Source organism: Heteronotia binoei, chromosome 11, assembly GCF_032191835.1.
Source record: "Heteronotia binoei isolate CCM8104 ecotype False Entrance Well chromosome 11, APGP_CSIRO_Hbin_v1, whole genome shotgun sequence".
NCBI classification, from domain to species: domain Eukaryota; kingdom Metazoa; phylum Chordata; class Lepidosauria; order Squamata; family Gekkonidae; genus Heteronotia; species Heteronotia binoei.
In genome coordinates this window covers 54,885,402-54,900,153 of record NC_083233.1, presented here as the reverse complement: position 1 = coordinate 54,900,153, position 14,752 = coordinate 54,885,402, and the positions used below count along the sequence as shown (strand labels likewise).

Sequence of the window (14,752 nt, the reverse complement as noted above, 5' to 3'; positions counted from 1 at the left end):
CTACTGTTCAGATGAGCAATGCTGTTCAAGGGATATAGTGGGAGAGGCGGTCCTGTAGGTATGTAGGTCCCAGACTGCTCAGGGCTTTGAAAGCTAATACCATAACCTTGAACCAGATGTACCAAACCAACTGCATCTACACACTGCACCCTATGCAGGAATCTCAAATATTCCAAGTGACCGAAAGAATACAAACATGGTAGTTCTTTGGTATAGGGGAAATATCATCACAGAACTTGAGAAATTTTGATATAACTATGATGTCCTTTTGGGCTTTTGTTTTTTGTGGCACTGGGTTGTACTTTTACAGTGGCTTGTGTTTTTAAAACTGATTACCGTTATTGTTATGGCTTTACAGTAAAGATGCATGCTAAACAGGGTGACAGGCTGGCACCTTGTTGGGAGTACCATTCTTTTTTACACAGATGTAAAAAAGGCTAAAGAATGAATACGGCACAAAAGTACTGACCTGTTTTCAGCAGAACACAAAGTATATCAGGTTTACTAAGAGCACATCATGCTGGGTGTATGCTAAAGTTTAATCACGCACGTACACATATTCCATATGTTTACGTGGGCTAGGATGGCCAGTTTCAAAGTAGCCACAATTTAAATATTCAGGACCAACTCCAAGTTTTAGGAATCCTGGGCAAGCTGCCCTTCAGTGACACTCCACTAAACATCATCACCCTTTCCTGCATACAAATACAACCATACTCTCTCCTGGAGGACAGCGGGATGCTGTTTGAGCCCTGTCAGCACTGGCAAGGCTAAAAGTGAGTCACGCTGCTACAACAATGCAGTGTTTCTTTTTGGCATCATCTAGCGCAGGGGTGGGGAACAGTGGCTCTCCAGATGTTTTTTGCCTACAACTCCCATCAGCCCCAGCTATTGGCCATGCTGGCTGGGGCTGATGGGAGTTATAGGCAAAAAACATCTGGAGAGTCACTGTTCCCCACCCCTGATCTAGCAGAAGAGGCTTCAGAAGGTCATCAGCTGGAACATGCATGGGCATTTGTCTATGCGCAAAGAACAAACATGTTTCTTACATGTTTACTGGCAATGATTCTTTACCAGTATGCATATGAGACAGGGAGGGCACATAGCTAAATACGACACATACTTTACATGTAATAAGGTCCAAATTTAATCCCTGGCATCTCCAGTTAAAGTGGAGGTACAAAAAGCTGGGAAAGACAGACCTCTGCCTAAGACATGAACTGTTGCTGTCAGAAAATACTAGGTTAGATGGACCAATAACTTAATATAAGGTACCTTTGTATGACAAAAATACAACATTTATACAAAATACACCTAATAATTTCCATTTGAGTAAATTCTTAAAAATCACATTCATACTATTTTAAATATTTCACCAACCATGTGCTTCTGCATGATGTGATAAATGCCCACTGATCCAAGTATGCCTATTTTGGAACACTACTGGTTATTATTATTAGACCTCCCATCATCATTGTTTTACTCATGCTCTTTATAACATGTAACTACTGTATAAAAATTGCTAATAAATAGTGTTTGAACAAATGAACAACTTGGGCCTCAGTAATGTTGCTTAAAAGGATGGACATAACCCAGGTCTAAAGTGATCCTCCATTTTTGGATCTCTAAATTTTAGGGCATTTTCCTCCTTTCTCATCATCTTTCTGTCTCTACAAGCAGCTACTCTAATCAAACTGACGCAATTTAGATAAGATCTCTATATAAAGGTACTAATACAAACAATATGCACAACACTGTGACTTACCTGGGCATTCACAACCTCCTCCTTTGGCCCTGTTTGCCACAGCAGCTGCATAAGAACGTGCATCCAAGATCAAAAGTTTCTGAGGCTGGATAGCTAAGCTTTCCGCTCCTGAAGCATTTGACATGGAGGAATCTGTATTGGGGGTGGGGGGTGGGGTGGGGAGAGTTATTCTATAGCAGTTATCCAAAAGGACAGGTTTCTTACCTGTAACTGATGATCTTCGAGTGGTCATCTGTGCAGTCACACATATGGGTTTATCCGCCAGGATCGAGCCCATCTCGGAGAATTCAAAGCAATCCTAAGCGTTATTTTTGGCGCGCCTTTTCCCTCGTCCCGGGGAGGGGGCAGCGACTGCGCATGCCCAGACGAGGGGAAGGCGCCCAACCCACTCAGTTTCTTCCAGCCGCCGGGCAGGTATATATAAATGCAGTGATGCAAGAATGTGGAGGTCCAGCAGCGGGGAAGGCTGGGTGGGTATGTGTGACTGCACAGATGACCACTCGAAGATCATCAGTTACAGGTAAGAAACCTGTCCATCTTCATCGTGGTCTCTGTGCAGTCCCACATATGGGTGACTGGCAAGCTCCCTGGCAGGAGGCGGGTGCTGGATCTGTAAAGAAAGTCTGCAAGTTAGAGTAGAGTAAGTAGTATGAATTGTACTCACAATAGGATGCAGGTGACTTCAGTCGAAAATTGATCTCAGCACAGCCTGTCCAAAGGATGTGTCACGCCGGGTACGAACGTCGAGAGCGTAGTGCGAGGCGAAGGTAGATGGAGACGACCAGACCGCAGCAGCGCAAATGTCCTCCATCGGAACGCCCTTACAGAAGGCTGTTGAGGTTGCGACAGCTCTGGTGGAGTGAGCTCGCAAGTGCTCAGGTACGGGCTGGTTAGCCAGTTCATAGCATAAAGATATGGTGGAGGTAATCCACTTGGAGAATCTTTGAGTAGAAATTCTAGCACCCTGATTATGCGTAGCATAAGAGACAAAGAGTCTATTGTCTTTTCGGAACTGTTTAGTCCTTTCAATGTAGAAGGCCAGAGCTCTGCGTACGTCCAGGTGATGCAGGGTGCGCTGGGCCGTGTCTGTAGGGTTCTGAAAGAACGCAGGTAAGACGGAAGGTTTCCCAAGATGGAAAGGCGATACCACCTTAGGTAAGAAGGCGGGATCAGGGCGCAGCACCACCTTGTTATGGTGAAAAATAGTGTACGGAGGGTCCGCCCTGAAAGCGCAGATGTCGCTTGCTCGTTTGCCAGTAGTGATGGCTACCAGAAGGGCAGTCTTCCACGTCAGAAGGTGTAAGGAGATAGAAGCCATAGGTTCAAATGGTGGCTTCATTAGCTGGCTGAGGACCAAAGATAGGCTCCAAGCAGGTTGTATTTTGCGAATTGGAGGGTGAAGGTGAAGGATTCCCTTCAAGAAGGCCTTAGTGGCGGAGTGAGAGAATACAGTGGAGCCGTCTATGCATGGATGGAATGCCGAGATAGCTGCCAGGTGCACTTTCAGGGAAGAGTAAGAGAGTCCAGCCTTGGAGAGAGTCAGGGTATAAGTCAAAATCTGATTGATGTTGGCTGACTCAGGTCGAAAGAGATGTAATTCAGCGTACTTAGAGAAACGTTTCCATTTGAGGTTGTAGGCTTTCCTGGTAGCAGGTTTCCTAGCATTGAGTATGACATGACGGACTTCTGGTGTGAAGGTTAGGAGTTGATTCTCCAAGCCGTAAGGCGGAGGAGAGTAGAGTTGTGATGAAGAACCCTGCCCCTCTGCTGAGAGAGAAGGTCCTGAGCTTGCGGGAAGTGGTGAAAGAGACCGTGCGACAGCAGGAAGAGAGTGGTGAACCACGGTTGACGTGGCCACCAAGGAGTCACTAAGATGCAATTGGCACTGTCCGTCATGATTTTCTGCAATACTCTCGTAATGAGAGGAATTGGTGGAAACATGTACAACGTTGGGCCGCTCCAAGATTGTAGGAAGGCATCCCCTGCTGACAGTGGAAACGGCTGGCCGCGGGTGAAGAAGCGCGGGCATTGAGTGTTTTCTTGCGTTGCAAAGGCATCTATGTCCGGCACACCGAACTTCTGAAATACAGGAAGGAGATGACGGCGGTTGATGGACCACTCGCGATCGTTGATGGGGTGTCGGCTTAGAGTGTCCGCCTGAGCGTTTTGGACTCCGGGTAGATGCACTGCAGATAGGAAAATGCCGTGGGCAATGCTCCAGTGCCATAGGCTCAAAGCTCTCTTGCACAATCTGATGGAAGCAGTGCCCCCTGGACGGTTTATGTAGAAGACAGTTGCAATGTTGTCCGATGCGACTTGGACATGCTTGTTGTGAAGTGATGGAAGGAACGACCGCAGGGCCCTGTGGACTGCCATCAACTCCAGACAATTTATATGAAGGGAGCGCTCGTATTCTGTCCATTGGCCTTGTACGGTGAGCTGTTCTAAATGGGCTCCCCATCCCCACTTTGAAGCGTCCGAAGTGACAATCACCGATGGAGGGGTCCGGATGAAGGACATTCCCTTGAGAAGGTGATGGCGCACGGTCCACCATTTGAGAGACGGAATGATGTGGGCCGGGACAGTGAGCACGGTGAGCTGATGTTGACGCTGAGGATGAAAGGTTCTCACGAACCACAGCTGAAGAGGGCGCATATGCAGTTTGGCAAACAGGAGCACAGAGGTGGTGGCGGCCATGAGGCCTAGCATCCTCTGAAAGGTGAAAGCTGTCTGGGAACGATGCAGGATAATGTCTCTGGCCAGAGACATGATGTGTTGTGCTCTGTCTGCTGGTAGATATGCTTTGCATGACAGAGTCGAAAGATGAGCCCCTATAAATTGAATGGATTGAGTAGGTGTTAGGTTCGATTTGGAAGTGTTGACTTGAAGGCCCAGAGTGGCCAGTAGGGACAGTGTCACTGAGACATTGGACTGGAGCTGTTCCTTGGAATGGGCGACGACCAGCCAGTCGTCTATATAAGGGTAGATGGAGATGCGCTGTTGTCTCAGAATCGCTACTACTACCGCCATGCATTTCGTGAATACTCTCGGGGCTGTCGAAAGGCCGAAAGGAAGGGCACGGAATTGGTAGTGTTGCTCCCCTATGGCGAATCTGAGAAATCTCCTGTGATGATGGCTGATGGAAAGGTGAAAGTATGCGTCTTGGAGATCTATCGACGCCATCCAAGCTTATTCTGGGAGTAACGGGAGGATGGATTGGAGTGTGACCATCCGAAATTTCTTGTGAAGAATATGGTGGTTGAGTTTTCTGAGATCTAGAATGGGGCGCAGGCCCCCGTCCCTCTTCGGAACGAGGAAGTAGCGGGAGTAGAACCCGGTGCGATGGTATTGGGGGGGGACTGGCTCTATAGCCCCCTTGGCCAGCAAGGTTGCTACTTCTTGGAGAAGATGGGGTGACGGAGGAGTAGAGATGTACCTGCGGTGAGTTGGGGTTGAATTGAACTCTATTGAGTACCCGTTTTGAATGATAGAGAGTACCCAGGAGTCGGATGTTATGGTTTCCCAGCTGTGGAAGAACGGCTGCAGTCTGATGTCTGAGTGAGGAGTTGTAAAGAGAGGAGGAGGAGAGTCAAAGAGACTGCTTATTGGTGGGTGTTGTCTTCTTTGCTGTCTGGGGGCGAGCCCTCTGCTGGAATGGTTGCTTAGTCTGGGGAGGCTTGCGTCTCCAGGGCTCATTTTGGCGAGGGGATCTGGAGCTTTTGAAGTAATTGGGCTTCCAAGGTCTTTGTTTGGAGGTGGATTGTGGCAGGTTGACTCCTAGCCGCTTTGCTCGTTTTCTGCTATCGTCGACGTTGGTGAGTATGTCATCCGTTGTGGCATTAAATAGTCCAAGACCATCAAACGGCAAGTCCTCAATTTTGAATTTGATGTCCGGCTGCAGAGAAGACCACCTGAGCCAGGCGTGTCTGCGCAGGGCAATGGCTGAAGCTAATGTCTTGGAGGAGCATTGGGCTGCATGACAGGCAGTATTTATCTGCTGCTTGCTCACTCTGGAAAGTTCCTGAAGGGCATGATTGGCTTGCTTTTGGGTAGCTTCCGGAAGGGCTGTGACCAAAGAGCTCAGTTGAGTTGTAAGGTTGTGGGCATAAGCGGAAAAATATGCCATGTAATTAAGTATCTTGGTGGTAGCAGTAGTGAGGGAGTAAATTTTTCTCCCAATAGTGTCTAATTTCTTACCCTCTTTCTCGGGGGGTACAGGGTGTCTGGTCTGCTTGGACTTTGATGAAGAGTGGACGATCACAGAGTTGGGGGCTGGGTGGCTGAAGAGGAATTTGGACTCTGGTGCATGTACCTTGTATAATGCTTCAACTCTCTTGGACGTTGGCGGAACAGAGGCCGGCTTGTCCCAAGCTTCCCTTAAAGTTTCCAGATGAACTGGGAGCATAGGAAAGGATGATCCCGTAGGGAGGTCTGCATGAACCAGGTCGTAGACCACGTCCGTGACTCTCGGGACGTCTGATGTCAATTTCACATTGAGAGATGTAACCATGTTGGATAGAAGGTCAAGGTAAGACCTAGGGCCCTCGGATGGAGAGAGGTCCGCCGGCTTGGCTATGTCTGAATCTGGTGAGTGGAGGTTTGACGCTGAGGAGTTTGATGATACGGATTGTTCAGCCTCCGAGTCATCTAAGGTGTCAACCTCTGGAGTTTTTCTGATCTGCTCAGGTGCAGAAGGCTCGAGTACAGGTGGTTGCGTCGGATTGATAGGGGACGACAGTTGAGGCCTAGAATCACGGTGCTGATGAAGATTGAGGCGGAGCCTCTGGTAGTCATGAGGAGACTGGTCCCGGTACCGAGGGCGGTCGCGTTCACGGGAGTAATCCCTGTCCCTGTAATAAGGTCTCTCTCGGGATCTGGAATGTTCACGGTTTCGAGAGTGTCCTCGGGTGCGATGTTTGTAGGAGCCGGGGGAGGGCGATCTATAGTATCTGTGGTACCTGCGAGGAGATGGAGATCTAGACCTCGAAGGAGAATAATAATAATAATGGCCCCTGCGTCCACTTCGGGATCTATCATCTCGGCGCCGAGGGAGTTCTCTCGGGGTCGAGGGGTTCCTCGTTAGCAGAGGTGAAGTGATCGTATGTAGCGCAGGGAGGTCCCGGAGGCGGTCAGAAACCAGGCGCTGACTCTTGGTCGAAGTCGGAGACTCGGTATCTAAGCTTTGCTCTGGTAAGGATTCGTGCACTGATGGAGATCTTGAACTAATGCGCACAATTTCCAACGGCGTGATGGCCAGGTTCGAGGTAGACGTCGAAGCCTGGGTCGTCCGTGTCGAGGCAGCAGCAGTCAAGGCAGGCCGAGGTGTAGATGGCCGAATTATGACGACGGGTTCGAGAGGAGGTCGAGTAACTGCTTCGGGTTCGAGTGCCTTGTGGACGAGTTTTTGTTTCTTGGGTGACTTCGGATTCGAAGGGTCCCTCGGAGTCGAGGTCGAAGGGTCCCTCGGAGTCGAGGTCGAAGGATTTCTCGGGGTCGACTCGGTACGATGCCGTTTCTTGGAGTCGTCAGACTTCTTGTGGTGCTTGCCGGATTTATGCTTGCTGGGAGTCTGTGCCACGGAAGCAACCGGCTGAGTCACTTTCTTTAGAAGAAGGGAAGACGGCGAGGACTGCGAGGCTGCGGCTTGCGCCATTACTGGGCGTAGAGACGACTCTAGCAAGTGGCTTTTGAGTCTCGCCGCGCGGTTCTTCCTCGCCTGTTTACCGAACTGGCTGCAGTGCACACAGGAGTCTGTTCGGTGGGATTCCCCGAGACAAAAGAGGCAAAGAGAGTGCCCGTCCGTAGAGGGTATTTTCGCTGAACAGCGAACGCACCTCTTAAAAGTAATTTTTTCTTTTTCCTTCCCTTCCATCCGCCCGGAGAGGGGGGGGGGGGGAGAGAGGGTCGAAAAATGAAGTAAAGAGAAAGATTTTCTTTCTTTTTTTTTTTTTTAATACGATACCAGAATGAAGAGAAGAGGAATCGGAAAGAAGAACGTAGATCGAAGAACGGGAACGTAGATTAGTAAAGGACTGCAATGAAGCGGGAGATCAGCGAGATAGGTGTTTCCAGACGGCGGTAAAGAAGAAACTGAGTGGGTTGGGCGCATTCCCCTCGTCTGGGCATGCGCAGTCGCTGCCCCCTCCCCGGGACGAGGGAAAAGGCGCACCAAAAATAACGCTTAGGATTGCTTTGAATTCTCCGAGATGGGCTCGATCCTGGCGGATAAACCCATATGTGTGACTGCACAGAGACCACGATGAAGATCCACACAAATCATATACCAAGCAAGTTAATGTATATTTCACATCTGAGGTACAATTAGGCAGCTTAAGAATCTACCAACTTCAGAATATCCTAATTGAAAGTAGGCCTATAACCAGCACCTTTAATATCTATATATCTTTTATACAACAGTACAAAGAATTGGAGTACAGATACAAAATTTCTTGAAATTTTTCAGTCATGAGGGGAATAGACATTTTCCCATGATTATCTATCCCAGCAAAAATTAGAACTTGAAGAAAAACTGAAAAATATGCAATAGTTAGCTTATCAAGCCTGAACATTTTGCTGCTTTAACAATTGAAAATATGTATTTTAAAACACAGTAATCATATAAAAGTGTACTGTATCACATATTTATGAAATGTAAAGGCACAAATGCTTATACAAGCCAAATGGTTAGTGTACCCCATACTAAAGAAAGAGAGCTGCAGACGGACGCACTCTGTGCTATATTACCACGTGTATCATTAATTTTTGCCATATGAAAGGCAGGAAAAATAGTGAAAATAGAACACACAAATTTTGTTGTAACAAGAAACTATTTGAACAGAAGCACAACAAGGATTAGCAGCATATTTGAATACTGAGATAAACTTTGTAATTGAAAACACTGAACTATTCAATAGTGTATTATAATCAAATGCACACTATGTTGTATACACTTATAATACACACCAAAATTATTATATAATGCTGTCTTGTATTAAGAATTGGATACAAAATTTACACAGATTTTGGGTAAAACTCTGTCTTTAAAAAATTTCACTTGTTTCAAAAGGCAAAATATTCTGTAATTTCAGTGCTCCAAGATAATAGTTTCAGTGCTCCTAAAACATCCTCTTTTACTGAATTTTGACTCTGCCCCTTGGGGGGCTTCACATTTCTAGACTGCAGGAGAAGACTGCCATCCATACGCTAAAAGTCAATGGGGGCATCTCATTTTTAACTTAATGGAAAAAGGCATCCAACATTTCAAATGTAAGGACTTTGGAAGCTTACCAAATTCCATATCAGAAAAGTCTCCTCCATTGGAAAAATCTCTTGAACAGTTTCCATTCATTAGTTTACTGTTGTTTGACTTAGAGTCTGAGGCACAGGCTTTGGCCACTGACTGGACAAGATGTTCATCATCAGCATTTCTCCAGCCCCACCAACTGACTTCAGGCTGCCCACAACGGGAAATTACAGCTCCATTACTCTGGTGCCTATACAGGAAACAGAAATCAAACCATTTAAATGTAAACAGAATAAGAGGATCCTAAACACAGACAGTGCTAGAATAAAGGCACCTACTGAATCAGGCTCGGGGCCAAGGTACTTAAAGGATCATCTTCTCCTGTGCCATCCAGCCTACCAGTTAAGATCCTCATCCCAAGCCCTGCAGAGGTGAGGTGGGGAGCAACCAGAGACTGCTTTTCCAGTTGTAGCCCTGCACCTCTGGAGTCCTTAAGGCTTGCTAGGTGTTTACTTTACTGCTCTTTAGATGACAGGCCAAAATACTTTTCTTTAGCCAGGTTTTTAATGAAAGGGTTTCAGCTTGTCAATTGTTTTGAAAGGCCACATGAGAGTACCCCCAAAAACAGATTCAAAAAAACTGAACCAAAGGTTCCTTGACCATTTACAACATGTTATTATTTGAAACTGCTTTTGTGTAAGCAAGTATGCATGTAATAGACACCTAGAACTTAGCAGCTGCCAGTTTAGTCCACGAGAGAGTCAGTGACGCACAGCTGAGGTTAATGATGATCAGCACCTTCAACAAACCAGGCCCACGTGTAGCTTCATATAATCTATGCATCCTTAAAGCCAGATATTTTGCTATGAGCAAATGAGAGCAAGACTGCAGAGTTAAGATGACTCTTGTTATATGATATTATTTCCAACATGCAACTGGTCATTTGTGTCTGTGTTAAATGTTGTTACTGCAGAGCTGCATTTAATATATTTTTGAGCCTGAGTATGTGTTTTCTCTGCAGTGGGAGATGTTCAGAGAAGATCAAGAACATTCTTTGAAAGTAAGAGGAACCAAATCTTTTTCCATACTGAAATATAAGCTTCCTTATGCTGGTACAACTATTCAGTGAGGAAAAAATATTGTAATTTGTGAAGAAGGAAATCTGGAAGGCTTATTTATGGCACTGAAGGCAATAGTGTTCTTATACAAACACAATACAGCAATCAGTCTTGCAAACTGTACATATTGCTGCAAATATTAAGTATATTTTTGGAGACAGTGATTTTTTTTCTTAGGTATGCTGAATTACTCTGAATTACTCTGATTTTATGTGTTGTCAGAAATGACAACACATAAAACATACATTATCATGGTTTTCCAGCGATTTCCCAGTGTTCCTGCTGATTCTGCTTGTATCACAGCAGTGAATGGTTGATTGCCTGGGAAAGACAAGTCAAAGATGCCCGTTTAAAGATCAGTGAGGTTGACTTGGGCTCAGATCAATTAGTTTTGACTACAAGATTACTATTTTTGAGGAATGTCTTACCTGTAAACAACAGCAGGGATGCGTTTCCAAGATCGAAAGCTTGCCACACTTTCCAGCTCTTTGTCTGTGATCCAAGCAGGAACTATGAGTTCTTGAGGGTAGCTACTACAAAGTCTACATGGAAGAGGTACATTAACTCCATCATATTTTATAGCCATTAGTGTGGAAGCAGTATGCAAATACATACACAGCACAGTGGAAAAGTACTAGGGCTTGTCTTCTGACACCCTTTAACTGATTTATAACTGCTTCATATCAAGCTTCATGGTGTCCCTTTCCTTGCCCTCTCCTGACTCAATGTTCTTTGTTAGCACTACTTTCTTGTCAGAGCTACTTAACAAGCACTCGGTAACAACTGTTTTCAAATTATCAGACATGGTCCTACGTTAGAGGACAGCTTTATTTTGTTCCTGTTACTGGACCTGTTATTGCATGCTAGTGGGTATTTAAGGCCAAAAGAGAACCAACAGTAAGGTCAGAAATTAATTTGCAATATTTCTATGACACCTCTTCAGAGTCCTGCCCAAAGCAGCTTACACTAAAATACAATGTAAAGCAACAAGCCATTAAAAACAAGCTATCGGACATCTAAAGTGTAAACACTAACTATAAAACAGACTTCTAGAAGCAACCATTAAAAAGCTGTTAAGGTAAAACATCTAGTTATATTGAGTATACTGAATTATCTGATATCTCAAGAGCTCTTTATGGCTAGATGGCAGAGTGTAGGTACACAGCTACCACTGTCAAGGCGCACAGATGGCAACAGGCACTGAAGCTGTGCACCCTGCTCTCTATGGCTCTACCATTTTGTTTTCCAGGTCTTAATTACTATTTGTTTATTTACATTATTCCGCCTCTCTGAGGCTCCAGGCTGACTGCACAATATAAATCAGTGCAATCAACAAGATATGGCATTTGATAAACAGTAATAGGACTAGGATTACAGAAATTTGAAAACAAAGCATATCAGCCATAATCTGTCCTCTTAAAACCTAAACGTTATTGAGAGTGCCAGGCTCGGCAACAAGTTCCTGTCACAGCTGGAGCCATGATTGATCTGCTCCAGAACACCAATATCAACTTCATCTAGTCAAGGGGTGTCTACAAGTATCCACTGAACTTACTTATACTTCTCGTTGATATTGGAAATCCTCCAGGCATTGTTCATATCAAAACCCATCCTTTCAACCTCATTTTTAAATCTTGCTGTTACATGATCCCCTAAACATAAAAAAGGACAAAATAGCATTTAATTTTTAATAGGACACAATTTTTCTCACTGATTTAGAAAGGAAAAAAACAACAACAAATCTGCTGAATTTCTCCTCATTGCAAGAAATGGCCCGTGATTTTACTGGTAATGAACAATCAATAGTCAATGGCTTCATGAATAGTATCAAGACTCAAATTCCTATAGAGTTACCCAGAAACTACCACACTGCTGTTTCAACAAATCAAGTGCAGCATATCAGCAAACAGAAGCTCAGTTTGTTAGCTCTCAGGGAAGGTTCAGATGACATTGTACAACTTCACGTATGAAGTACAGAGCCTGCATTCATTTTATTTCAAGTATGCTAATTAAACAACTGCCAATTAATACATTTTCCACCCTGTGGGGAGGATGATACCCAAAACAGAACTGGTGTCACTTATGAAGATGCCTTCAGAAAGCCATCTCTATCATTTCTTTTCAATCTGGTTCTATCACTGTCTTGACTTTGTAGGTCTTAAAGGTGCTACAGGACTCAAACTTTGTTCTGTTACTTGACTATACTTATTTATGGGTTTTTATTTTCTCAAAAGAAAGCTAAGATACAGAAGGAAGGAGGGGTTAGGGGAAATAAAAATTCATCAAAAAGTTATCAAATATCATGCATAGTTACATATAACAAGGGAAATCAGCTATATTAATCAAAAATATTTTTCAAATATAGTAGCAGATAAAAAACCATCAGAATAAATAAAATGTTTCAAAATATTCAAAGAAAATCTAGTAGAAATAAGAAAGGTTAGAGGAGGGTAAGGAGCTGTTCCTGTTGGCAGCAGAAGATAGGACTCACAATAATGGATTTAAATGAAAGGGTGGGAAGGTACCACCTGAATATTAGGAAAAACTTTTTTACAGTAAGAGTTGTTCAACAGTGGAATCAGCTACTAAGGGAGGTGGGGAGCTCCTCCTCACAGGCAGTATCTAAGCAGCAACTGGAAAAACACTTGTCAGGGACACTCTAGGCTATTCCTGCACTGAGCAGATAGCTTGGATGGTCTCTTCCAACTCTGTGATTCTATGACTCTAAGATAAATATTAACACTGAATTCTGGCCTTCATTATAACCTACATATTATCTTAATCATTTATGTAGATCTTATTCTTACTAAGTAGTTTAAATATTTAAAAGAGTATTAAGTGAAAAAATGGTTCTATAATCAATGTTCTCAACTTTTATATAATAATCAAATAGATTCAAAAATGTTCACATTTTGTATTAAATCAAGAAACTAATTATTCCCATAATCTGAATGATAAGCTTCCCATCTCTTTGGGCAGTCTTCTGTTTACATAGTTAGCTAGTTTTGCTAGTATCGCACACTCAGCTAGTTTTTCTTTCCCAAACTCTATTTCTATCTTCTATTTCATTGCAATGTTACTCTGGCAGCTGTTAACATGTATCTAAATAAGTCTTGTGAAAGTTTTATTTCTATATTGTCTGGTAAAATTCCCAGTAGCATAATCTCACGTTTCATCGGGAATCAAATTTAAAAATAAATAAATCAGCATGTATATTTTCCCAGAATATCTGTCTTGGTGCAGGTCCACAACATATGGTAAAAGATGCCTTCTACATACTTACAGTTCCACCAGGACCCTTTTTAATTCTTATACATCTTTTCAATATCTTTTGGTGTGACATACCATCAGTAGAACATCTTGTACCAATTTTCTCTTAACGCTTGGCAGGCTATAAATTTTATGCCCTTTGTTCATGGGTTTTCCCAGCAGTGAAACAGTAGTTTCCCCACCAAAATTTTGCATCCATTTAATCATACATGTTTTTACTTGTTCTTCCTCAGTATCAGATTGAGGCAGTACTTTGTAGATTCATCCTAATAGGTGATCTTTAGATTGTAAAACAAACTTTTCAAATTCTGTCAGATCTTTTATAAACCCCTTTTTATACAAATGTCTTTTTGAAATCTAGAAGCAATGTAAATCCACCATTGTATCTTCTTTAATTTCTTGCCTCTATTTAATTTCTCTTTGTGGATTTATCATATCACCATAAATTATAAGATCATTATTCTTCCTTATATGCTTACCATAATAAGCATGTGTTGGTGACATTGCTGGTGAAATTGAGGGACTGATTCTTCTTCTTTGTATTTCCCAAATTTTAAATAAATTTTCATTTGGATTTCTAATCCAATTTGATATCCAAGCTAACCCAGCAGTTTGATAATATAATTTGATATTAGGTATTGCCTGGCCACCTTTTTTCTTCTCATTTTATAGAACTTTGAATCTTATTCTTGGTTTCCTGTCATATACATGGAGTACTCTTTAGCAAAAATCATATGAAAGCCAATCCTCAAAGTCCAGACACTGCTCTGAATGTTCTTACAGTATTTTGAAAATGGAGACAGCTGCAGTTCACTGTGGAATGTATTTTGACCTGCCCAGGTATGCATAATAATCAACCTGCCACTAAGACCATAATTCTCCTCTTCCAAAGTGTGGCAAGCAAAAAAATAATAATAATCTAAGGAGAAGCATGCAAATATTTGTGATGATATTATGAGTGCAGAACAGGCCTCCCACTAAGCAGGTACCAAGGATGGATACCACAAGATTTTTATTCATTAAACCACTGAAGTGATCTCTGGAGAAAAACACTATGCTACAGCACATCTTAATTATTTATTTTTGTTGTTTATAGAACTCCTTTCACATTGAGACTCAAGCTGGATTACACTGCATTCTGATTTTTTAAAGAGGGTATTCGTCTGTGGAGGGAGAAAACCTTTGAGTGAAATCAACCTTAGTCAACCCAGTATTCTTGACTGGTGAGCCTTTTTGTTCTTTATGTAACCTATCCTGCATGGTAGAATCCCACAGAACTGAAACCAATGGAACTAAAACTAGGGGCAATCTTAAAGACTATCATCTCTCAAATATGACAATGAAGGGAAGCTGGGA

At 43.3% G+C, this 14,752-nt stretch overlaps 1 protein-coding gene across 11 annotated transcripts in view; it reads right to left on the bottom strand.

The window, feature by feature from the left end:
- Nucleotides 1-14,752, bottom strand: part of MTMR3 (myotubularin related protein 3) — a 79,201-nt gene that overhangs the window by 19,834 nt on the left and 44,615 nt on the right. For all 11 annotated transcript variants that reach the window (XM_060250244.1, XM_060250251.1, XM_060250254.1 and 8 more), the window contains 4 exons: nucleotides 11,682-11,778; nucleotides 10,555-10,668; nucleotides 9,053-9,258; nucleotides 1,766-1,897 (listed from right to left, as the gene is read on the bottom strand). In XM_060250244.1, the coding sequence (XP_060106227.1) occupies nucleotides 1,766-1,897; nucleotides 9,053-9,258; nucleotides 10,555-10,668; nucleotides 11,682-11,778 (549 nt within the window). The remainder of the gene's footprint in view (nucleotides 1-1,765; nucleotides 1,898-9,052; nucleotides 9,259-10,554; nucleotides 10,669-11,681; nucleotides 11,779-14,752) is intronic.